This window comes from Monodon monoceros, unplaced genomic scaffold, assembly GCF_005190385.1.
Source record: "Monodon monoceros isolate NGI ecotype Baffin Bay Population unplaced genomic scaffold, NGI_Narwhal_1 Super_Scaffold_11, whole genome shotgun sequence".
Taxonomy (NCBI): domain Eukaryota; kingdom Metazoa; phylum Chordata; class Mammalia; order Artiodactyla; family Monodontidae; genus Monodon; species Monodon monoceros.
In genome coordinates, this window is record NW_021703767.1 from 120,993,577 (window position 1) to 121,020,055 (window position 26,479).

The following is a 26,479-nucleotide window of genomic DNA, read 5'->3' on the forward strand; positions in this document are numbered from 1 at the left end:
TATCATCCCAGGTTGGGTATAGGATCAGTGCTGCTTTGTCCCAGTCCCTCCTCTTCTACCCTCAGATGCTGATGTGTAATAGAAACAGAGCTTTGTTAGACGGTGGACCTGCAGTTTTGCCGTGTGGAAAATCAACTTATTACCACCATCCTTTACATTTCATTTATATACTGTCATACTGACAGAAATAACTCAACATTCTATTTCTCTTCATTGCAAAGCCAAATATTTAGTTCACATTTTATAGACACAACCTTTTAAAAAGATTAAAGAGCTGCTAAAACAGCTTACTGCACAAGAAACTCATTCAAATGGTCCAAACATATTTGTATACTGTGATTCTTTCAGTAGATAATTGTGAAAAAAATAAAGCAAAATCTACAAGAAATAAATAGGCAAGGTGAAGGCATACAGAATTCTAATTTTTATTTTAATTATTATATATATATATATATATATATTTTGGCGGTACGCGGGCCTCTCACTGTTGTGGCCTCTCCCGTTGCGGAGCACAGGCTCTGGACGCACAGGCTCAGCGGCCATGGCTCACGGGCCCAGCCGCTCCGCGGCATGTGGGATCTTCCCGGACCGGGGCACGAACCTGTGTCCCCTGCATCGGCAGGAGGACTCTCAACCACTGCGCCACCAGGGGAGCCCTAATTATTATATTTTTAATATTCTTTTATGTATTCACATTCCTTAGATTCAAAGAGATTCAGATTGGCAAACTCTGAAACTGCAGAAGTGAATGGTTAAGATTTTGGTTTTTTAAATGCATAGCAGTAGCCTCCATTATGGAAAAATTCATGGGTTCATAAACTGTGGTTCACAAATTGTTCCTTGATAACTTCCACCGAATGTGAGTTGGTTTGATAAAATTTAAATATTATCTTACACTTACGTTTCTAGGTAATAAAGTTAAAATTTTATTACCACCAATGAAAGAGCAAATGAATAGTTTTTCAAATTAAACAAAAGCATTCACTTGACAAATTAGCTTATTAAGTTGAAGGCTGTGCATAAAATTGCAATAATGACCATTCAAATGAGGTAAACAGAATAAACCGTTTATTAAAACATGGTGTGATAAAATAAACTTTTTGATCCAATGCTACAATGGTAAACATTTTCCCCTCATTAACATTCCACCTAAAACACAGTTAAATTACAACGCAATATGACTAGATCTTGAAAATACTTCTGTCCTTGACCACTCAGTAACTGAACAGTGAGGTGAGTGCAGACCTAGGTTGTCTTGATGGGTCAGAGACAGGGGATGATAACGTAGACCACCACTGAAATCTCATAAAACCAAAGGTTAAATTTTATTTACCCTGTTCACTGGTCCAAACTTTAAGTTCTCATACTATCAAATAAAGATTTCATGAATCATCCCCCTCCCTGCCAAAAATAAATATTAGGAACAGATTAAGGATAAGAGTTGGGTTTTAAACTGCACTTTATTTGTTACTATAATATTTTTTGTTTTTTTTTTTAAACTGATCAACCACAAGCATGCAAAAAGTTCTCTTCTGAACGGAACTGCTTCCATAGCTCCTTGGATATCAGTAGGTAAATTATAAACGTCGTTCAATTTATAGTTCTCTCCTTTATAGCACTTATAAGCAGTGTGTGAGACACATACCACAGAGGTAGGAAAGACCATCTTTAATAAATTATCTTCTTAATTGTAGAGAATTTCTGCAAATAAAACTGAAAAAGGCTAACCCATGCCTCTGATGAGTCCCAAAAGACTGCAGATCCACCGCCTCCGATTCAAAGAATTAGCCCCCTGGAGAGTACTAGCCTTTGTAGGGCACCTGATAACAAGATCCACCAGGGCTCCGAACAACTGCACAAGGAACACCTTCCACTGCTCTCATTTGCCGATTCTTTGGACCACCCAGTCCTGCTGGCAGAGAGGGCAGCGATTGTTCTGCTTCACCCACAGGGACATGCAGCAGTTATGGAAAGAATGATTACATTCTCCCCAGACGACTGAAAGAAAAAAAAGAATATCTGACATTACATATTTCAATTTAAATTACCGAGCTCAAAATTCTAGCTTATTTTAGATTATGTAATAATTAGGGTTCATAATCTTGAATAAAGATGGTTAACTGGTCAAAATAATTTTTTCTAGCTATAAAGAAATGGAACCTTACATATGTAAATTACACTTAAGAAATGAGATACACCTCTGTGCTTGGGAACTTTCCATCACTGCTTAGAATCTGTGGGTGCTGTGGTGGCCCCCAGTTCCTACATAGCTCCACATGGTGTCTTTCTCAAGTTAGGAGATTAAAAGACTTTAGTCTTCCTTAGATCCCAGACTACCTCAGTCAGGCACTGACCCTGGAGACCTTTGGGTCTTTATTTTACTGAAAAATGTCCTCCTGATTTTTATTTAGCAAGATATAATGAATTTTAAATGTTTTTAGCTCAGAGCAGGCTATTATAAACAGGTGACATGCTTCTAAACATTATTAGTTGTACCTCTAATGAGTTGTTTTCTGGAAGTGGTGAGGATCTGTGTTAAGTCATCCACAGGCAGTGCAATTCCTCACGTGACAAACAGAATGGAATTTTCAAAGTGGCTGGCTTTGAAAGAGAGGTCTCTTTCAAGAAAAGGGTCTCTCTATGATCAAATAAAGATGGCCTACACCTCACAATTCCCAAATGAAAATGTTTAAAACAAACAGAATCGAAGAAAAAATTTTAACCAAGGGAAATCACCTATAATCTGGGATACAATCTCAAACATGGGCTTCATTTATCCCTTGCTTGACCAACTGAGCTATAACAGAACAATAAAAGAAATAGGAAAAAAAAAACAGGAAACAAACCTTTTTGTGAAAATTGGTTGTAGGAGTAGGAAGCTAGGGGACTCATTCTAAGTCTTTTGAGAGGAAGAAACAGGATTTGATCAAAACTACATAAATCATTAACAAGCTGTATGTAAACCACACAAACACAAAGGTAACCTTTCATTTCAGGAAAATCTTTAAACACTTTTATATAGCAATCTAGAAGTGATGACCTCAAGAACTGGGACATAAAAACCTTTGAGTTGCTTAAATATTTGGCCTAAGACAACTTCTGTAGCCCCAGATGTAAATAAAATTTAACAAACTTCTATCTATAAACTACATCCAAAAAAATCTTGAGATTTAGAATTGTTTTTACCTTAGTAGAAAAGTTAAATACCGGATCATAAAAGAATATTGAATACTGAAATGCTTTGTTAGAATAAAATCCTGACTGACCAAAACTAACCTGTAACATACTCAAAACTTGAAGGATGTTTTGGCAAATTCCTTATTTTATACTCTTCTTAATAGAAAAGAATTATTTCTTTTTTGATTATCAAAATGTTTACCATGCCCATGTCTAGAATATATAACCAATTCTCCTCAATTAAAGCAACTGAAGGACTTACAGGTTAATTCCATTAAGACCATCTGAGAACCAACACATTTTATATTAATAATGGATCACTGCTTTACAGTTTATTTTTGTGTATTGATAAAGTCAATCTTAACTGCAAATTCAAACATCCCCACTGAGAGAAAACCTTCAGTTGAAAAAGCAAGAGAACAAAATTACAACATACCAACACAATCCTCTTGTTTGTTTTCAGCTTGACATCTAAGACAGGCATCTAAAAGTAAACAAATAGCAATTCTCATTCTGATGCTCAGAATGCAATTTTTAAAACCCATACACTTCAAAGTCAAATAAAGGCCCAAAGGGTTAGAGATGTAGATTAAAAGACTCATACTATTAATTTCTCATCTGAACATAACTGCTTAAAGATGAATAAAGTACAAGGCACTCTACTAATTTACTTATGACCATGAGCAATTTCACAAGGGTTACTGACCCTCTATTTTTACAAGTTCTGATGAAAAGACCTTGGATGTAACCACCAGAGAAAAATATGCTATACTCCACTATATTAGGAGTTATAAGCTCACTGGGCATGTTCACACAGATCAACCTTGTGAGTAGTTTATTTTCAAGACATCCTTTTAAATAAGCCATGCATATATATTGTATTTGCTTACACACAGATAGAAACTCTAGAATGATATCCAAGAAACTAATAATAAAGTTTACCTGGGAGGGGGTGGAACGGGAAGGAGTTTTCACTGTGTACTTTCTCAAGTTTTTAAGTTATGTGACTGTATAATTTCTATAAAAATTAAATGTAAAAAACTCCTAAATACTAGGTTCTCTTTTTTTCTTTTTAAGGAAATGCTCCCTCTGAGCCCAAAGCATTTACCCGACAACAGTAAAATATTTTAATAAATTACCTGGGAGAAAACATGAGGGATGGGAACCAAAAGGGTATACTAGAAGTTTTCAAAATTGAATCTGTACTACTATTTGTTTGATGAAGGAGGTAATATAGAATATTTTAGGAACCAATGAAATGGACTCATTCACTAGCTGAAAGGAATCAAAGTTGGGTAAAAGGAAGTTCAAACAAACAGAAAAAAATAGTTTTTAACATAAATTGGAGGAAAATAATTCTGTAAAAATAGAAACACGGTGGAGCTGAAGCCTGCTTCTCTTCTTACACTGGATTATGCTCAGGCATTTGTTTGCTCCTCTCTGCGTGCTCTCACCCTTAAGAAAACACACCACCCTGGCCTCTTCAGTGTGGATTAAAAACAACCACCGCCTCCTGAGGCCTTCTTCAATTCCACAATTACTGAGTATCTACTCTGTGCAAAGAGTAATGCACTGCCGACACCAAAATGACCAAGTCTGGGTCCCTGGTCTCACCAGTAAATGGAGAGGTAAATAGGCAAACAACTAAATATCATAAGGATCATGATATAAGGGTGAAGACATGGCTCTGGTCCTGTGTAATCACAGAATTAGAGCTCATGGTCCCAAATGTCTCTTTTACAAATTAGGAAAACAAGGCTCCAAAAAGTTAGCTCAAATGTCCATGTTAACATACAGCTGTGGAAGGTTACTCTGGCTCTTCATAACTTGACAGCACTAGCAAACCTGGTCGCCTCTTCCTTACCAGTGCTTGCTCGCTGTGCCATCTGCTCCTTTCAGAATGAAGCGGGGAGAGTGGAAACCCAGGAAGAGAGCGTTAACTACATCAGAGTGGGCTGGCAGGCAAATCTTAGATCCAGAAGTCATAACCAATCATTTAGGCGTGTGAGATGAATTCCAAATATAAAGGACATGGGATTAAGTGGGCTCTTTGTATATTCTACAAGTCTCTGAATTATGCTTATAGCTTGGATTTAGATTCATTATCAAAAACTGACCTAAATGGCTAAAAATGACTAACGTTGCAGATAAAGGAAAACATTTTCTTTTGATGATGTTCCTAATATCTAAAACAGCACATTTCTAAAGAGTATAGTAACACCTTTCAGAATGATGCTAAAAAACAAACTTCCTTCTGCTGTCACCTGACCACTAAGTGGATTTTAACACCTCATAAACAAAATACAGAGGTCTAGTCCAGAATACTTTCCTGAACCCAAAGCACAGCTGTTGTAAATCTGTAACATTAATCCACAGTAGCAGAATACTTGCTATAGTTAGAAAGTTAATGTGAACCCTGAGTCATTTACAGCCCATACTTTGACTTACTTTAAATATCCCAGGAAAGTTTATTTCTTGCAAAATTGCAACCATTATTTTAAATTTTGCATTTCTGTTTACTATTTTAAAATTTTTCTTTGGGGAGAAAAATAAAATGTTCTTTTAGGAAATTCTTTTTTTTAAACTAAAGGAAATTTAGGGGATAAAATTTTTAACAGTTTGTCGTACAAAAGAACAAAAATCGCCTGGATAAGTTAAAAATGTCACTCAAACTGTAAATTATGATTCTAGTTTTTAAGAAAGGGGAAGGACAAGGGAGCTGTATTGCAGGCCAATAAACTAGGTACTTTTAAAACTTGATACACAATATAGGCGGATCACATCTGAAATCAAGTTCTTTTAAAAGTAAAAAATGTTTGAATCCCATGGTTGTAAATTCTCTTTAAAACAAATCCTTATGAATAAAAAACATAAGAGCATACTACAAAGACAGTAAATTGAGAAATCGCTTGATTCTGGTAGGTTTCAATTTTCATTCCTCAAGAAGGGAGAGCAATTTTTAAGTTATTTTCTCCAATTCTCTCATTTTTCAGTGCAAGACACAAAGCTTTCAAACTATAGAAACCTCAGTGTTCTCCAACTACCTTCAAGAAACAACATTTAAGGGCTTCCCTGGGGGCGCAGTGGTTGAGAGTCCGCCTGCCGATGCAGGGAACACGGGTTCGTGCCCCGGTCCGGGAAGATCCCACATGCCGCGGAGCGGGTGGGCCCGTGAGCCATGGCCGCTGAGCCTGCGCGTCTGTAGCCTGTGCTCCGCAACGGGAGATGCTCTTAAATGCAGGAGTTTTAAATGCCCTATTTAAAAACATAACGTGCATTTCAAGAGCACCTCTTTTTCAAGGTGGTCGGAGATCTTAAAACATAAACCATATAAAACATAACGAGATGAAGCTGTTCTAAAAGGTTTCACTTGGTTCAATATTTTTATTAAAAATATCATAGAAAGAAGTAACAGTTATTTGTAAAAGAGGGTTTTCCATAAAGGTCTGACTTCAGGGCACTGTCTTCTCCAAGAAATGGCATCCTATGATAGGAAGGGACCAGGAAGGAGATGAAGTTTTATGTTTCTGAATAAAAGGGCTTACTTACATCGATGTTCCCGTTCAAGCCAAGCGAGTGCTATCTGACCAGTCTCGAATCATCCAGCTTTAAAAGCCAGCAGAACAGTAGCCCATCCAGAAAGGCAACGGCTAGGAACATTTTTCTTCCCTGCGCCTCCTCAGAGCACGACTAGGGGTCGTTTTTGTGGAAGATGACTCCAGAGCATCACTTTGTTGTGTGTGACCAGAACCACTTTAGTGACCCGCTGACTCAGGGCCTCGACCCTGACCTCTCTGCGATCTGCTTTTTGTAAAGGGTGCCGTAGCTGGCCACACAAACCGAAGTGGTTCCTCCCAGCTCCCATCAAATCGCCTACTTTTATTGTCGTGATCACACCCATCATTACCTGAAATTACCTTGTTTAACGGCACTGCTTACCACCCATTTCTCTCCCCAGAATACCAGTCCCCAGCGCTGGGCGCCTGCTGAACGACCCCACGGCCCCTGGCGGCGGCCGCAGCCCTCTGACCGGCGACAGCTCGGGCGTGGCCCGCGGTCCCCGGGCACCGGGGCAGGGCGACCCCGCCCCCACTCCTCCAGAAACAGTCTCTCCGAGGCTCGGTCTGTCCCCTACGCCCGGAGCCGGGCCCGCGGAGGCCGCCGCGCGGCCCGGGCCTCGCGTGCAGCGCTTACCCATCACCTGGACCCTACAGATGGCGCACGTATCGCACTCCACGTCCCAGCTCCACATGGCCACGGCGTTCCACTTCTTGAGAGAGAACATTTTGTCGCCTCCCGACTTGGATCCTGCGCTCCCGGAGTGAGAGGACAGGGCGCAGGGTTCCTCGCCGTCTTCCACGTCGGCCATGGCGGCGGCGCGAGGCCGGCGGCGGAGACGTTGGGTCGCGGGAGGCGGGAGGCTATGGCGGCTCCGCGGGGCCGCCCGACGGGCCACAGCGCCTCCCGCAGGCCGCGGGCCACCGCCGGCCCAGGACTGGGGCCGCCCGCGATTGGCTGGCGCGGCCGAGTGACGTCACGGTACGTCAGCGCCCGCGGCTTCCCGGTGCCTGGGTGTCTCGGTGTCCCGGGGTACCAGCGCCCCCGCGCCTGGCCAGCTCAGGGGCCTGAGGGGCCCGGGGCCGACTCAGCACAATGGAGGGTTCCACTGCGCATGGAACACGTGTCCTGCTTTATGCCTTCATGACACTTACCGCTCTCAGAAGTTGTCTTGATATATTCGTTTGCCTCCTCCCTCCCAAATGTAAACGGCGTCGGAGCGGGCTCCACGTCTTGATCACCACCTTCTCCTCGGTATGTAAAATATGCAGCCTCAGGAGGGGCAGTTATTTGTTGAGTGAATGAATGACGGTCTAGGAATCTGGTTCAACGGTTCTGAAACTTTATGGTCTCGCGACCCCTTTACACTTAAAAATTATTAGGACATTAAAGAACTTTTGTTTTTGTAGGATGGATGTATACATATACACAATCATACGTATATATTTCCTTTTTAAGAAAACAGGAAAAATTTTAAATGTATTCATTTAAAAATAACAGTAAGAAACCCATTACAAGTTATCCTTAGAACAAGAATATCGTGCACTCACAAGAGAGAGTGAAGAGAAATAGCTGTGAATATTGTTATCCAAGTAGGTTTGACCTTGTTGGTCCCCTGAAAGGATCCCAGGAACCCTGGGGACTATACTCGGAGAACCTCTGATCTAGTTTAAACTCCTTTTATACGTAGGAATAATGAGGTCCAGAAAAGTGAGTGACTTAAAGAGCACACTGCTCTTCCGTGAAGGTGACAGTTTGGAAACCAGGGTTCTTCTGTTGCTAGCCCGGGGTCATATTATTATGTTGTCCCAAGCAAAACAGATAACATCTCTATTTAAAAGATAAGAGATAAGAAATCTGAGGCACAGAGAGCGGAAGAAGATGCTTGATTACCGCTACCACCTAGTGGTGGACACCTGCTGTGTCAGGTTTGGGACCCAGCCTCCCACCTCTTCTTACTGGGCCTAATCATCCCTTCATCTCCTGATGTCAGGCCTTGTGCCTGGGCCAGGGCTACCCAAACTCCAGAAAGCTGGCAGACGAACAGGGATGCTTATGCATTTACATATTTATATATGTAAAAATATAAATGTGGACACATGGTCACATTTGGCTAGATGCTAATGTGTGCTGTTCATTGAGTGGTGCAGTTAGGTGCTGTGAGGGACAGAAACATTCCTCAGGACGTACGTAGTGAGGGAAAGCCTCATGGAAGAGGTGAAGTTTGAACTGGGCGGAGATGGGAGGCCTTGGAGGCCAGGAAGTGAATGGAGAAAGCAGACCTCTGCGAGGCTGTCAGCTTGAACAGAGCAGTAATAGTGATGGCAGATGTAAATCTGACCACAGTAGCTTTATGAGCCAGACAAAAATGCCTGTAAACAAACCTAGATGAACCATCCAAAGCACATTTCATTCAATTAAGCTATCACACATCTGACTAGAGGTGGCTATACATGCTAGATAGTTAAAAGAAGGCTGGAACCAGATGAGGATAAAATGCCCCCCGTTGGTGGGAACTGGGCAGTCTGAAAGAGAAAAGGAGGGACCTCAGATGAAAGGCTAGAGGATGATTAAGAAGGAGAAATGGCACATGCCCATGCTGAATCTGAACCTCATCACCCTGCCCCTGGATTACTGTGGCCTGACTTCCTTCCTGTCTCTCCTCCCCACTCTAGCATTCAATCTAAAGTGCCTGTTTAATTTTCCTCTGTCCACTTTTCCACTTGGCACTCTGCTGCTCAAAATGTTCCGTGGCCCTGCATTATCACTAGAACAAAATCTAAATGTGCCAGTTGGTCCCTTAAATCCTGCCACCATATAGCCCCAGTCTACTTTTCTAGTAGTCATCCCTAAGCACTCCTCACTGAGACTGTCATCAGATTAGTTGTCTCAGTCCTCCAAACACACCCTGGACTGTCGGGGTTTTTTGCCCCTCACATTGTAACATCTCTGAAATTGGTCAGAACGTCTCCCTTCCTGCTCCGGCTACATTGCTTCTGAAATGAGGAAAAACTCCCTTATCTTTGTGTCCGTACTGACCACTCTTTGCCACTATTTATTCATTCCTCCCAGAAAAACCATAGCACTTAATTCACTCTTTTGGCATCAGGTCACATAACAACCCAAAAGTGCTGTTACTGGTGTTCATCAAACAATTTTAAGGTTTTTAAATTGACAGCTCATAAATGATAAAAACCTTAAAATAGAAAAATGAGTATCCAATGGAAAAAAAAGCAAGTACTGTTAATGGACTCTCCAGAAATTGCTACGTATGTACTGCAGACACATAACACATCAACTCATTTAAAAACTTTTTAACTGTGGTAAAATACACATAACATAAAGTTTACCATCATAACCATTTTTAAGTGTACAGTTCAGTAGTATTAAGTACATTCACAATGTTATCAACCAATGTCCAGAACTTTTTTATCTTCCAAAACTGAAACTCTGTACCCATTAAACAACTCACCATTTCCCCCTCCTCCCTCTGGCAGCCACCATTCTCCTTTCTGTTTCTAAGTTTGAGTAATCTAGGTACCTCATATAATTGGAATTATATAGTATTTGTCTTTTTGTAACTGGTTTACTTAGCATAATGTCCTCCAGGTTCATACATGTTGTAGCATGTGTCAAAATTTCCTTCCCTTCTAAGACTGAATAATATTCCATTGTATGTATTTACCCCATTTTGCTTATCTCTTCATCCATCAGTGGACACATGGGTTGCTTCCATCATTTGATTATTGTGGATAATGCTTTTATGAACATAGGTGTACAATTATCTCTTCCTGATCCTGCTTTCAGTTCTTTTGGATATAAACCTGAGACAGGAAGTGGGTAGGGCACAACCTTTAAAAGAATGACATAGGGCTTCCCTGGTGGCGCAGTGGTTGAGAGTCCGCCGATGCAGGGGACACGGGTTCGTGCCCCGGTCCGGGAAGATCCCACATGCTGTGGAGCGGCTGGGCCCGTGAGCCATGGCCGCTGGGCCTGCGCGTCCGGAGCCTGTGCTCCGCAACGGGAGAGGCCACAACAGTGAGAGGCCCGCTTACCGCAAAAAAAAAAAAAAAAAAAAAGAATGACATAGCCCAAGGGCACGACATAAACTGATTAGAACCAAATAGGTCCAAGATGGCTGAGTCGAGTTCTACTTGACCTTGAGCATCAGTATATGCTCATTGTAGCACATCAGCACACTAAATGACACACCCCAGCTTCCATGGCAGTTACAAGGACAACCACAAAAGGTCAAAAAGTGAGCAGTGGCCCAGTTACTGGAAATCCTCACCCCTTCCCCAAAATGGCTAGAATAATCTCCCACTCATTAGCCTATGAAATTACCCACCCCAATAAAAACTGACAGCCCCATACCCTCTTGGCTCTCTTGCCTTCCGAGATGCCACACTCTGTCTGTGGAGTGTGTATCTCCCTGAATAAACCTTCTTTCACTTTACTATGGCTCACTCTTTAATTCTTTCCTGTGTGAAGCCAAGAACCCACACTTGGCGGCCATCCCAGGGACTCACCTGAGACCTGGGATGGGACCCTCCTCTCGCGCCCTACTCTCTTTTCTGCAACAAACCCAGAAGTGAAGTTGCTGACTCATATTAATTCATTGCTAATATGAAATTTTCACATTTTATTCTCCAGGCTGCTCTTTTTGTTCAGTAGTATGACTAGGGCATGTCTCCATATAAGCACTTTCATATCCACATTATTCTTCCTGATGGCTGCATAGAATTCCACTATATACATTTCCTGTGATTTATTTCTCTGAGAACCAGTTGAGAGACATTTAGTTGTTTCCAATGTATAATTAATAGTGCTGCAGTGAACATCTTTAATACATATTTCCTTGCACATGTGTGAGAATATATATATATATAGTACATTTCTAGAAGTAGTATGCCTGAGTGAAGGCCATGTATTTTTCATTTTGATAGACATTGCCAAAAGACCCCTAAATAAGCACAGATTTTACACTCCCAACCAGTGGATGTCGGTGGCAAATCTTTAAAAAGTTATTATTATTATTTTTTTGAGTGGAAACAATTTCTCAGGAAGCCTCATACACTGGATATATAAGTTCTAGAGATTTGTCAAATTGATGTCACTACCCTATAGGCTTCCTTACCCTGCCTAATGATTTATACTTTCTCAACTCATGTTCTAATGTTTACTTGTAATGTGTGAGGATCTTGTCTTCCTTGCTAGATGCTAAGATCCTCAGGAGTGGACATAATTTACTGTACTCACCCTCACCTCTACAGTTCGTTTAGTGCCTGGAACTTGCCAGCAATTGTTACATTGTACATGGAATGAATGACAGTTTTTGTTTTTAACTTCAAAATGAAGAGATCTTAAGTGTTTTTTTCTCTATTGTTCTTGTGTAGCTATTCTAAATGAAGTAACTGGAATCATCAATTCTAACAACAATAATACCAGCCACTAATATTTATTTTTGAAAACATACTATGAAACAGGTATTGTCCTAAAATACTTGAGATGTGTTACCTCATTCAATGCTCACCAAATGAAATAGGTGCTATTCTTATCTGTGTCTTACATAAGGAGAAACTGAGGCACAGTGAGGTTAACTGACCTGCCCAAAGTCACCTGTAAAGCAGCAGGTTTCCACAGAGAATTCTGGTTCATCTAGTTGCCCAATCTATGCTTTTTATCCCTGCATCATGTACAATTTAACAAATCCAATTTATCATCCATACATTGATCAATGACACCTCTTGCATTTCCCATGGAGCTGTCTGAAATCGTAATGAGGGTAGGGGGTAGAGTGAGCAGAAGTTTCCTCATTTGGGAGAAGATCCCCATTTTTAGGGATGTTGTCTTTTAGAAAATGGTTATTATTTCCCCAAATTCCTATTGTTCCCAACCATAGATATATTTATGAAAGAAGAGTCTTTCTTTCTTAAAGATCATGACTTCCTTCAAATTATAAATTTCACATGCACAAGAGAAGAATCCCACTTATTTTTACTAAGGCATACTTGTGAAACCCACATTTTAGAAAATGACAAGCGTGACAGAACTAACACTACTTTAAACGTTCATAAAAGAGCCTTATCAAATTTTAGAACTTGAAAGGGGTTTGGTTACAGTGAAAAATATTATAGAACAAGCAATATATTTCCAGGCATGTCTAGTTGGCCATGGAAATAGATAGAATCCATATGGTTATATGGTGTCCATATTCAGTTTTTAGCCTGTGAAAAAATGAACAGGAAATCATAAATAGAAAAAAAGAAAAAAGGAAGTTCAACTTTATATAGTAGAGAGTAAGCATATGTAAACAATTACCCCCCCTAAGAGGTAGCACAGCTTCATAAAGAGTTTAGGTAGGGTTTCCCTGGTGGCGCAGTGGTTGAGAGTCTGCCTGCCGATGCAGGGGACACGGGTTCGTGCCCCGGTCCGGGAAGACCCCACATGCCGCGGAGCGGCTGGGCCCGTGAGCCACGGTCGCTGAGCCTGCGCGTCCGGAGCCTATGCTCCGCAACGGGAGAGGCCACAGCAGTGAGAGGCCAGCGTACCGCAAAAAAAAAAAAAAATAGTAATTAGATATTGAGATGGAGTTACAGAACAATGAATGGCATGGTGAGAAAGCTATGCACGTTTCGATTCCCTAAAAATATTTCGATCAAAACAATGCATACACATAGCTAAACAATTAAATAGGGATTAAAAAGTTTATAATGAAAATCAGCAGACCCTCCCCCCCACCTCAGCATCCACAGCACTCTTCTCTAAGAGACAACCACTTTCAACTCATTCAGCTGTTTTTCATGTTTACTGCCTTACTTCAAAGTACTTCTATATTATTTATCAATATTTCCATTTAAATTTTTACATACTATTGTATGTAAACCTCACTTTCAGCAAACCTTTCAATAGAGATACATCACAATTTTTAGTTAAATCAACACATTAGATTCATTGGTGTGATCATACATATTTTGTTCACAGTGTTTCTTTTTCTTATATAACTTTCTTTTGCCTGATTTAATAGTTGCTCTTTTTTTCATTTGCGTAGTTTTTTTATGTACCTATTAGAAATATTTCCCCCAATTTCTTCTATTTCTCACATACATATCGTCATTTCTTTCAAAATACTTAAGCATTTCCAATGCTTTATTAATTCCGTTTTTAATGCAGTACTCCCCATTTCCAGAGTCCTCCATTTTTCTGACCCGTCTGGACTAGGCCTGACCCTCAACCATCTCTTGGGACTCCCTTTTCTACTTTTCTGTATCGATTCTCCTGATTTCTGGATTCTGCATTCTTTGTCTTTGTGATTTATTCCCTCATTTTGCTCAAGCATCTTCTCTGGAAGCCTCCTGAGAATGGATATAGAGGAGGTACGGAGTTTGAGTCCTTGCAAGCTGAAAACATCTTTAGTTTATGCTCACGCTTGGTGAGGAGTTGGGAATGTGCAGAGTTCTCACAGAGCTGCCATGGCCGTGCTCCTTGCCTCTAGCTTTCAGTTAGGAAGTCTGAGGTCCGTCTGACTCCCAGTCCTTTGTGTGCAATCTTCTTTCTTTTCATATGTTGTTAGGATCTCCCCTTTATTCCTAGCATTCTGGAACGCCATGATTATCATGCACTGTGCTGAAGACTCAGGGGGTTCTTTCAGCATGCAGATTTATGTCCCTTGGTTCTGGGAAAGTTCTCCATTTATTCCTTTGATAATTCCCTTTTGTCACTTTTCTCTGTTCTCTCTTTCTGAAACTACGAGTTAGATACTGGTGCTCTTAGACTGATCCTGTTGCTCATATTTTCTCACCAGTTTTTCATCTCCCTTTTTTTTTTTTTTTTGCGGTACGTGGGCCTCTCACTGCTGTGGCCTCTCCCGTTGTGGAGCACAGGCTCCGGACGCGCAGGCTCAGCGGCCATGGCTCACGGGTCCAGCCGCTCCGCGGCATGTGGGATCTTCCCGGACCGGGGCACGAACCCGTGTCCCCTGCGTCGGCAGGCGGACTCTCAACCACTGCGCCACCAGGGAAGCCCCATCTCCCTATCTTTTGTTCTACTTTCTGAAGACTTTCTTGACTTCATTTTTCAACATTTGTTTTGACGTTTTTATTTTAGCTATCATTTTCACTTTCTAAGAACTTAAAAATTTTTTTCTAATCTTTTTTCATAGCAGCCTGTTCTTATTTTATAGAAACATTATCTTCTGTTTTACTGAGGTGTTATAACTAATTTCTTTTTAAAATTTTCTGCATTGTCTGTATATCTTCAGGGTTCTTTCATTCTCTTTGTCTCAGGTGTGGTTTCCTGTGTTGGAGAATTGCCTCACGTGTCTGGAGATTCTCAGATTTCTGTTCACAGTGAACCACGAGGATTCCAAAGGCTGACAGGAAGCTCCTGTGTATGTGCAGGGCTTGCTTACCTGCTAGGCTTCTTTGAATGGTGAGGGAGTGTCCAGCTGTTAGCATCTGGAATTCCTTTCTCTGGGGCTATTCAGTTTCTCAAAGAATACCCCAGTCCTCTACATGGCTATCAGCCTTCTGGAAGCAAGGCAGACAAAGAAGGCTTGGGTGAAGGGAAAGGCTGAATCCCAAATATGTAGAATTTTCCTTACTCCTCCTCTCTCCAGCTTCTCGCCTCACCCTCATTGCTGGGTGTCCTGGGTCTCCTGAAAGGCTGTTTAACCTTTCCAGAGAAAAGTCCCTAATTGGTCTCCCTGCTTCTGCCCTTGCCTCCCCGCCAGTCTGTTTTCAACTTAGAGCTGGAATGGTCCTGTTAAAATGTGGGTCAGATCAGGTCATTCCTCTGCTTAAAATTCTCAGATGCTTTTCCATCTCAATAGAGTTAAAAACTAAAGGTCCCCTGCCCTCCATGCTTACTTCTTGTCTTATTACTTTCCCATTTTCTCTCACCCCATTCCAGCCATGCTGGCCGCCTTACTGTCACTAGAACACACCAGGTAGGCTCCTGCCTTACGGCCTCTGCGCTTGCTGTTCCATTTACGTGGAATGTGCATTCACAGATATTTACATGGATTGCTCCCTCGCTCCTTTGGGTCTTCACTCAAATGTCCCTTCTTAGTACAGCTTTCCCTGGCAGCCCTAACTAAAATTGCAGCCCCCAGCCCCCAACATACACACACTATCTCCTTATTTTGCTTTACTTTTCCCTTCAGTATAATCCCCATCTGATACACAATAGTATATGTTTTCCTTCTTTTTGAAGTTGTTAGTTTACTGTCTGTTGTTGGTTTGCTGTTACTGTCTGTCTGTCTTCCACTGGAAAGTAACCCCCACGAAGGCAGGAATTCATTGCTCAATTCACCAACATCTAGAACAGGGCCTGGCACCCAAGAGGCATTTAATAAATGTATGTGAAAGAAATAAATAAGAATAACTAAATGAAGTGATCCTGAAGTATTGTTTTGTTTTCTTTAAAAATATTAGTTGAAAAACAACCCTGTAAGATGTGGATAGCAGTTTGTCTTTTTATTAACTTTTTTTTAAACACGTGAGGTTCCTGATGTTTCTGAGGAAGGTTTCATTGTGTGTATTCCATCGTTAATAGTAGGTCATTAAGAGCTCCTTAGTAGGCTAATATAATAACCTTAGGCTGTTAATTTGGATTTCATGAGAGAAGTAGAATTAATTAGAAATTAGCTTGATAACTTGCTAATGATAAGAACACAGAAGCGATCCGAAGAACATTAGTTCCATAATCAGTGATATTACTAATTGCTTTTCATGTTTAAAATGATGTCATTTGGGCTAAATGGCAAGATATTTTCCCTGTGAAATCCAACCAGGTAACCCTATTTGAAGAGTCTTTCTTGGTGTTCAAAGCAACAATCTGATTGAACTGCTCCATCAGAAATCTCTCAATTATTTTGGGTCAAAATATGGATGCATTAAAGCTACTCATATATACTACCACATTTGGGAAAAAACTGACTTCTTGAACTAGAAATTACATTTTAATGTTTTTTAGATGAGCATTTTCAGGTGGGTATTTCATGATCATCTTCCTATATATGCAAATTGAACCATTTTCTAAGCAAGCACAGTGTTTTGCAGCTCCAAATACATACTCAGTGATAATTATTTTCCATCAAACCGTCTGAGACCACCCATCATTAGCACCCACTACAGAGATGGTCAGTAGACTGCCTGCAGCTTTATAATGTCTTCTAGTGCAGCGTGTAATGAAAAAGTTGCTGCAGTGCCAAGAAAAACCAAAAGAAATCATTAACCTGCCATCAGTTTATTGAGCGTAAATTAAATTTGAATTCATTTTAACAGAATAATTCTGTTGAGTTTGAATTCAACTCAGGTGGACTACAAAGTAGATGTTCTGTTTCTCTAAAAATAGAGGGATAATCTTAAAATCTTGGAATCATTTGATTGGCTGTTAAGAAATGGCAATCCAGTAGTTTTAGTTTAAAAGTGGCAATGAAGTAGACGGTAATATAATTCTCTCTAGAACTGCCAGTGTTAAAAAACTGCAATCTAGAATTATGTCATGCCTCTAAAACTGTTTTATTATAGAAATGATAAAAGACTGGTTGCTTGTATCACTTAATTCTCTCCACATAACCTACCAGATAGTGCACCAAGATTTCTCCCTGCTCTTGTTAACGTTGAATTTGGATTTTCAACTGTGTTTATGATGTCTTTCATAAGGCTTTATTTATTTATTTTTTGCGGTACGCGGGCTTCTCACTGTTGTGGCCTCTCCCGTTGCGGAGCACAGGCTCCGGACGCGCAGGCTCAGCGGCCGTGGCTCACGGGCCCAGCCGCTCCGCGGCATGTGGGATCCTCCCGGACCGGGGCACGAACCCGTGTCCCCTGCATCGGCAGGCGGACTCTCAACTACTGCGCCACCAGGGAAGCCCAAGGCTTTATTTAAAATGACGTTTCCTCATCTCTCCGTCAGCAGTGAGATTGGCTATTGTTAATTCTGGTCACGCGTATTGTGAAGGAGAGGACAGGTGTGGCCAATGCTAAACCGCTCGTTCCATATGTGATTCTCTCATTTTCAAAGGATTACATGATCATAAAACACCGTTAATGCTGTCTCTGTGCCAATCACACTTTAACCATTCTTTGATGATCCAGGAAGCACATCAGAATCTTACGAGGGCTGGTACTTGAGTTTTCCAGTTGATACCTGGAGAAATCTTTGCAGGTCAGGCTGGGGGGAAGAATAGAGAATGGGAGAGAATTCCTCAGAGAGTAGGTGAGGGTGAGAGAAGAGGGAGAAAAGAAAGAGCAACAGAGAAATTTTCACTTCAACAGTATTCATTACCTAGATCAAAGACTACATATGACATCCTAAGAGTTCTTGAACTTTGTGCAAATCACAGGGCACATCGACACAATGGTGGCCGGCCTGTGACAGTGATCCTGGTCATCGCTTAGCTCAAGCCACTTATTTAATGGAAAAAGTGGAGCAAGTTGTAAGTAGCGCTGCATTTGGGAAGGAGTAGATGTGGACAGGTGGAGGGGAACACAAACTGAAAATGCCCCACCTGTCTTTCTGGCTCTCAGTGCTTCAAGTATGTCAGCAGCAGCCACTTCTCCCAGGACATTGTTTCCAAGGTCAGTCTCCCTTAAGTGGGCAGAGTATTTGATCAGGCTGACCAGAGAAAATGACAAAACAAAATAGTGCTGTGTCAAGTGTGGTAACTCAAAGAAACACAGTCCAGTTTCGGAGTATGCTCTTTTCCTTAGGTCCTCTCCACCCTCCCCCACCTCCCTCCCAAAGATGCGGCACTGACCCAATTTGGAGACATCCGGAATCCAGTTTTTTCCCCAATTTAATCTCTGTATACTCTGGGTGCCTCTCCTAAGTACGTCGGTAGGATAAGGATTTTTAGTTGCCTTAAATCTACCACTCATTTATTTATTCAAAGGATACGGTGTGTTATTGTGCAGAGCTTCTCAGTCTTTTAGATTTTACCTACCAGTAAAATGTCAAATAAGTTGTGGGAACAGGCAAATGTCAGTTTGGCACTTTTTAGTTTTTAGTATGTCTAATAACTCTCACCTGGCAACACTATAAAAGAACAAATATTTTTATATAAAATTAGGAAGGGCACAGTCTCAAAATAAAGGATAGCTTTTAAAATCAAGATTAGCTTTACGAAAGGGAACACTCTACCTGTCTTTATTTTTCTTATCTCTTTGAGGACTATTGAAAATTCTCTCATGTCCTGGTCTTGGCCTGCCAAGTGGACTTTGGGAATCTCTGGCATTGTGAGTGAGCATGGAATCTGGGTGAAGGCCTGTGTTGCTGGTCAGCTTTTACATCTTGTCAACCCTGTGATCATGGGCAGGCCATGTGCCTGCCCTCTTGGGTCTTACCGTCCTCATCTGTAAATTTGGCCTCAAAAGGGCAGTTCTACCTATTTCATAAGGTTGTGGAAAAACAGAATGAAGCAGTTTCTATGAAAGCATCTTGCAAAACGCAATATCAGTGATGCTATTAATTCTGAGTTCATACTTACTAAATGCATATTAAGTGCCTAACATTGCAGGGATTAAAAGGAATTTAACACATGGCCTCTGCACTGAAAGAAATTATCCTATGACCATCAATAAAAGAATTTTGAGCCCTTACCATGTGCTGGGGATATGAAATTTCAGTTAGGGTCAGTAGTGAATACAAGGCCATTCTCTTGCCTCCCGTACACATTTTCTATTGATTGAGCGCCAGAATTCGAGGCCAGGGCTGAATGGTCCTGCCAGACTCTGCCTCTCGAAGGTCTTGCTCCCAAGGAAACAGTGTGTCTAGTCAGCACTGGACAGGCTTTGGCTTCCTGAGCTGCCTGACTATGTCCAATTCCTTCAGACAAGATGAGGGAGAGCAGGGATGATGCTTCAAGGAGGAGATGGAGAAAGGGGAAGCACAGAAGGAAAGTGGAGAGTGTTTGAAGACAAACTTGACAACTCAACAATTCTATATCTAGTCTGAGTCCAGAGGCCATGGATTTCTTTTCCCTTTTCTGTCCATGACCCCAAAGAGGTCATGGATTTAACCACTATGCTATACAGGCCTCACAAGAACCTTGGTTTTATGGAGCATTCACTATGCATCAGATGTGATCATGGCCACCCACATGCTTAAGCAGCTGTGCTTGGCACAAAGGGGCCTTCCAAGGGTGTGAGTGGGGCTGGCAGCCAGCCAAGCTCTGTTTGCCAAGTCCAGGGCATGAAGCATAGACCTGGAAGGGGTAACTTCCTCTGACTCATTGGTGAGAGGTAGTGCCTTTTAATTCATCTGCCCAGAGGGGCTCTTTTTCTAATTCGTATAAAGGTGTTGCTGGAGCCTTAGGCACCATATTTAACACTTTACATATATGATCTCATTTACCCTGTAACAATCTCTTGATTTAGACACTATTATTATCCCATTTTTACAAATGAGGGACTGAAGTACAGAGAAGTTATTTAGCTTGCCTGAGATTAAATCATGGAGCAGGGATGTGAACTCAGGCAGTCTGTTTGAAAATAACCATGAAGCATGATTCAAATAAACCAAGAAAATGTTTTAATTTTCAGTAGTTCTCCTCAATATTTAAACTTTAAAAAAGAGAACAAAAGGATTTAAGTATTTAGCGTCAGAACTAAAAAAAAAAAAACACGCGAAAGGAATTCTGGCACTGGTGCACCTTGTTAGTGGTATTTATATCCCTGTCACACACAGCCAGCGTTACACAGGGCCCCAATCTCAGAAGGGCGGCTCCTCACTTGGTTTAGTGCTCTATCATCATCGTCCTGAAATTCTTAATAATATTTGAACAAGGGCCCATGAGTTTCCATTTGCACTGGGTCCCAACAAATTCTGTAGCCAGTTCCTGCTATCATGTTTAGTGTGATCAGAGCAGAAAGCAAAATCTAACAAATGGTCAGCTTTAAGTAATTGTCAGCCCTATAGGCCACTGTTCGGTGAATTGTGGTCAGAGGGAGGCCTCGTTCATGAGGGGAGAACCAGCAGGGTTCTGCACCCAAACCAGCATTTGGTTCCTGCCTTAAAATCAAAGAAGCCATCGATACTGCCTTTAGGGATAGACTTAAGCAGCAGAGCTAGGTAAAGCCTCATCACAAAGAAAAGGCATGATATCCTTGACCCTGGACCAGCTAATCTGAAGGTGATGCTAGACTCATGTGGTACCAAGGGTGAATAGTGCCAGTAGGCAGGCAGGTGTTCAGTGACCCATAATCTCCATCACCAGATCTTACCCCAACATAAATGCATAAGCATAAGCCACCCCAAGTAAATATTCAATTAAGCAGATCCCTGGAGCTGACTTTGCTAGCAGGCCCCCTGACAAGTCCCTTGCCTCCCCATTCATTCACTGAGCTCCTCCTTTGTAGATACTAGGACCCTCAATGATAAAAGGTGAGAAACCATAAATCCGTTCCTCAAAGTGCTCCTGGAGCCTTTTTTTTTTTTTGCAGTACGCGGGCCTCTCACTGTTGTGGCCTCTCCCGTTGTGGAACGCAGGCTCCGGACGCGCAGGCTCAGCGGCCATGACTCACGGGCCTAGCCCCTCCGCGGCATGTGGGATCTTCCCCGACCGGGGCACGAACCCGTGTCCCCTGCATCGGCAGGCGGACTCTCAACCACTGCGCCACCAGGGAAGCCCCCAAGTGGATTTTTTTTAAAAGGTCTCAACTATATGCTGTCTACAAAAAAACCAATTTGTACATAATAATATAGATAGGTTAAAAGTAAAAGGATAGAGACAGATATATCACACTAATATTAATTAAAAGAAGATTGGAGTGACTATATTAATATTAGTCAAAGTAGATTTCAGAGAAGGGAATAATACCAGAGATAAGAGAGAAATATTACTAAGGATTTCATAATGATAATGAGGGTCAATTCTTCAAGAGACTTAACAATCCTAAATCTTTATGCACCTCACAACAGAGCTTCAAAATTCATGCAGCAAAACTGATTAAACTGCAAGGAGATATAAACAAAGTCACAATTATCTCTCTCTCTCAATAATTGATAGAGCTAGTTAACAGAAAATTTGTAAAGATACAGCAGACTTGAACAACACTTCTGACCAACTTGACCTAGCTTATATTTATGGAACATTTCCTCCAATAACAGCAGAATACACATTCTTTTCAAGTCCACATGGAAGATTTACTAAGATTGATTGTAGTCTGGGCCATAAAACAGTTGTGTTCTCCACCCACGGCAGAATTTATGTAGAAATCAACCAAAGAAAACTATCTAAAAATTTAACAAATATGTGGAAACTAAACAGCACTCTTCTAAATAACCCATAGGTCAAAGAAGAAATCAAAAGGGAACTTAGAAAATAGCTTGAGTTGAATGACAATAAAGATACAACATATCAAAATTTGTAGGATGCAATGAAAGAGTGCTTAGTGTTAATATAAACATTTATATTTGAAATAAAAAGGTTTAAAATCAATAACTTAAGCTTCGCTTCTACCTTAGTAAACTACCTTAGTAAACTAGAAGGAGAAGAGCAGAATAAAAGAAATAATAAAGATAAAAGGTAAGCAGAATAAAAGAAATAATAAAGATAAAAGAACAAATCAATGAAATTGAAAAAAGAAAAACATTAGAGAAAACCAAAAGCTGGTTCTTTGAGAAGATTAATAAAATTGATAAATTTCCAATCAGATTAATTGGAAAAGAGAAAACAAATTATCCGTTTCAAACTTGGAAGAGGAGACATTGCTACAGATCCTACATGAAAAAGATTAGAAGGAAATATATGAATAACTTTATGCCAATAAATTTGAAAACTTACATGACATGAACAAATTTCTTAAAAAGATACAAACTAACAAAGCTTTACCTAAGAAACAAATGACCAGAATAGCCCTCTATCTATTAAAAAATTGAATTTGTAGTTTTAAAATCTTCCTGTAAAGAAAACTCCAGGTCCAGATGTCTTCGAAGACTAGTGAATTCTATCAAATATTTAGAGTTGAAATAATGACAATTCTACACAAATTATTTCATAAAATAGAAGAGGAGGGAACACTTCCTAACTCATTCTGTGAGGCCAGAATTACCCCGATCCCCAATACCATCTGAAGACATTACAAGAAACGTATGGACTCATATCTTTCATGAACATAGATGCAAAAATTCTTAACAAAATGTTAGCAATATACTAAAAGGACAGCACATCAGCAACATATTAGATCTAGTGCTATATTAAAAGTTTAATAAAATGAAGTTTATTAACATATTTATTATAAAAATCACAGCCAAGCTATCCAAATTGTAAATCTTCCCAACTGTCCTGAATAAGGAAGTATATTAGAGAAGGAGTCTTTTTCTTCTAAAATAATAAATAGTCTTCAGTCAAGCCCTCAATCCTCAGATCTTGGCTATGTTCTGTTGCCCTTGATTGCCCCAAGGTGCTATAAGTACTGAGGTCCTAAGATGGTGTAGCCTCGAGACAATCCGGAAAGCTTTCTTGCAGTGCTGCAGATGCTCACTTGTGGCTTGGCCTACTGGGTATGTGGATTCAGAAAAGTGGAGATGTTCAAGGTTGTGAAGATAAACGTGGCAAGGAAATACTCTGTTTTCCAGAAGCTTTTGAGAATAGCTCTTTCTCCCTAAGGAGGTTGGGATGACTTTGTAATCATACACAGAGGAGTGTTCCCTCTTGAGTAGGCTGCCTTTCTTCCTCAGGTCACACTGCTTATATTTTACATTGTAAAATTTACATATCTTGACCTTAGGGAAGAAAAATCTGGAAGTCATACCTCTTGCCTTTCCTTAGTTGCCAACTTCTTGAAATGGGGCTTCTAGTGAGGTCTTTGAGACCCCTTTGCGGGCTTACATACAACTGTCTGCCATGCCATTTTTATGATTTCAGGCCTTCCCATAAGATCACATACGAAGACCAAAATGGGTCACTGCTTCCCCCTCAGCTGAAAAATCTCACTTGGCACTGTTAACAAGATGCAATTAAATCACTGTCCCCATGATTAACCCAAGCACCTCGTTTTGGAAGGTGAACAAATAAAGCCTCTTAATTTTCTACTCACCTTGTTACAATTTGAGTGAATTCCAGCAAATCATTTGCTCCTTCTTTTCCTTTTCCATCTATGTCATTATCTGCCAAATACAACTTCACTAAACAAGGAGCAGCTTCAGTCAAATCTTTAATTTTTTTCTTGATTCCTATAAAAAGATAAGAGTATTTGATTATTTTTAGACACTAGTTCCCCCATTCGACCAGCTAAGTTGATTTTATTTTTTAAGATTATACTGATTTTACTTGTGTGAGTGGATGCATTTGGCAATATAGTCAAGGAAATACATATAATTTAAGAAGCCCTTTTTAAAAATACCCAGTACATCTTTTTTTTTTTTTTTTTTTTTTTTTTTTTTTTTGCGGTACGCGGGCCTCTCACTGTTGTGGCCTCTCCCGCCGTGGAGCACAGGCTCCGGACGTGCAGGCTCAGCGGCCATGGCTCACGGGCCCAGCCGCTCCGCGGCATGTGGGATCCTCCCGGACCGGGGCACGAACCCGTGTTCCCTGCATCGGCAGGCGGACTCTCAAGCACTGCGCCACCAGGGAAGCCCCCAGTACATCTTTTATTCTTTACAACAGTAAGCCCAAAATTGCTCTGTATGAAAGAAAATCTCATTTAAGATTTAAATTGTTGCCTTTACTTTGGCTAAAGAGAAAATCGATGTCTCCAGAAGCTCTCGGTAGAAGCTGAATGCATTGTCTGCTGATCCCGGGGAAATGATAGCCCTTTTACAGGGATTCACCCCTCTAAAAGAGCCTGCAAAGTTGTCATATTTTTTGAGCTCTAGAAGGACAAATGTGGAGGAAGAACTGTCCTGCTTTCGTAGACTTCATGACTGAGTTCAGTGGTCCTGGAGTCTGGTACATCCGTGTTCTATCCAGCTTTCACAAAGTTCAGGGTCAGTGCTGTGGGGTGGCATCATGTTCACACTTGATTTACAAGTTTAGGAGTTTGGTAAAGAAAAAAACAAGGGGATGGAGAAAAGAGCCGTGGACATAACGCTGGCTTATCCACTTATAAGTGTGAGATGGGAGAGCTGAACCTCCAGTCAGTCTCAAAGCCTATCACTTCCCGGGGGCCTCCAAGCATTTGAGGGTAGACGCTTTGTGTGCAACATGACCCTCGGAACCCCAGCCAACTACTGCATGTGGGGGCCCGACTGAAAACCAGTGATCTGTTCCAAAGTCGGGGAAGAAAATGCAGGGAACTTAGAGATAATATATCTATATGTTGCCTCGTGCAGGCAGTTTAAGGGATTTTAAAGGCTCATGTAGAGAACAAACATATGGACACCAAGGGGGGGAAAGCAGGGGGCGGGGGTGGTGGTGGTGGGATGAATTGGGAGATTGGGATTGACATGTATACAATATGTATAAAATAGATAACTAATAAGAACCTGCTATATAAAAAAATAAAATTAAAAAAAAAGGCTCATTTAGGGAATTCTCTGGCGGTCCAGTTGTTAGGACTCGGCACTTTTCACTGCCGTGGTGCGGGTTCAATCCCTGGTCAAGGCACTAAGATCCCGCGAGCCATGTGGCCAAAAAAAAAAAAAGAAAACGCTCCTTTAGTTACACAATAATTTTGCCTGACATGCTGACTTGAGAGCCTAACCCCAGGGCTAAATGGGACTCTTCTGTACTTGAATTCATTCAGCATTCAACAAGTATTTTTGAGCTCCTATTATGTGCCAGGCACAGTTCTAGCTGTTGGGAATCCAACAGGGAACAAAAGAGACAAAACTTCCTGCCTTCATAAAGCTGAGAGTGAATGTTAACTAGTGTGTGGGAAGAGCAAGGAAGAGAGGAGAGTGGATGATAACTCAGGGGATGTTTTCAAGTCATGAAAGAGAACAGACTTTTTAGGAAAAGGTGATAAATTTGACATTGGGTCATTCTACCCTGCAGTAAAGAAAAAAAAAAAAAGCATGCTTTCAAAAAAGATTCAGGGGCTTCCCTGGTGGTGCAGTGGTTTAGAGTCCACCTGCCGATGCAGGGGACACGGGTTCGTGCCCCAGTCCGGGAAGATCCCACATGCCGCGGAGCGGCTGGGCCCGTGAGCCATGGCCGCTGAGCCTGCGCGTCCGGAGCCTGTGCTCCGCAACGGGAGGGGCCACAACAGTGAGAGGCCCGCGTAGCGGAAAAAAAAAAAAAAAAAAAAATTCAGTTGGTTTATTTGGATATGAATCTAATCTGCTGAGTTATTGAAGGAAATAGGCAGGATTGATTTTCCTTCGAAACATAGTTGGAGGGGTGAAAACGAACCCATCCTTTAGTTTTACTGGGGATAAGCCTAACTTGTCCAAATCTCATTTGTCCTTACTTTCAGGGTATGGGGATGATAGCAAATGACAGCCATTATGAATACTATAACAGTGCTAGTATACTAGCACAGTATCTGGCACACCGTAGGTAACTTGAATGAATGAGTGAATTAATGAATAACAGTGTAATCATATTGTGGAAAATTTTATCTCACCATTTATTGTTTTTCCAAGCATAGCGTGGTTAATAATGCCCTGAGACAACTCATGAACACGAATAAAATATGATTTTTCTATTTTTGAAATCTCTTCACAAATATAAACACCTGTGAAGAGCTGACTGCCCAGGATGATTAACCATGTAGATCCTAATTGCATGTGGCACTCATTTCTTTTTGCCCCCTTCTGGCATGCCAGAAAGCAGCAGTGATGAAGCATGAGGCCA

General features: G+C 41.1%; 1 protein-coding gene and 1 long non-coding RNA gene across 3 annotated transcripts in view; one reads left to right on the forward strand and one right to left on the reverse strand.

Moving 5' to 3' along the window:
- Positions 1-1,046: 1,046 nt before the first annotated feature.
- RNF7 (ring finger protein 7) lies at positions 1,047-7,682 on the reverse strand. 2 transcript variants are annotated; one of them, XM_029215495.1, is made up of 3 exons: positions 7,372-7,682; positions 3,614-3,661; positions 1,047-1,998 (listed from the first exon to the last, which is right to left on the reverse strand). In XM_029215495.1, the coding sequence occupies exons 1-3, from the start codon at positions 7,544-7,546 to the stop codon at positions 1,880-1,882; spliced, it is 342 nt and encodes a 113-aa protein (XP_029071328.1). In that variant the 5' UTR covers positions 7,547-7,682; the 3' UTR covers positions 1,047-1,879. The 2 variants fall into 2 exon arrangements, 1 of the variants encoding a protein (XP_029071328.1); XR_003792441.1 differs by having other exon boundaries at positions 1,447-1,998; positions 3,614-7,574.
- A 244-nt stretch (positions 7,683-7,926) lies between these two features.
- LOC114890885 overlaps positions 7,927-26,479 on the forward strand; it is a 36,216-nt gene continuing 17,663 nt past the window's right edge. Inside the window, exon 1 of the long non-coding RNA XR_003792378.1 lies at positions 7,927-7,989. This is a non-coding gene — a long non-coding RNA (uncharacterized LOC114890885). The remainder of the gene's footprint in view (positions 7,990-26,479) is intronic.

What these genes read in the sequence shown, in the direction of transcription:
- RNF7 (XM_029215495.1), bottom strand. Translation starts at nt 7,546, where the DNA reads ATGGCCGACGTGGAAGACGGCGAGGAACCCTGCGCCCTGTCCTCTCAC. An exon ending in CTGTAGGGTCCAGGTGATGG is followed by an intron (nt 3,662 to 7,371) that starts GTAAGCGCTGCA and finishes GTTTACTTTTAG; the next exon opens with ATGCCTGTCTTAGATGTCAA. An exon ending in CAAACAAGAGGATTGTGTTG is followed by an intron (nt 1,999 to 3,613) that starts GTATGTTGTAAT and finishes TTTTTCTTTCAG; the next exon opens with TCGTCTGGGGAGAATGTAAT.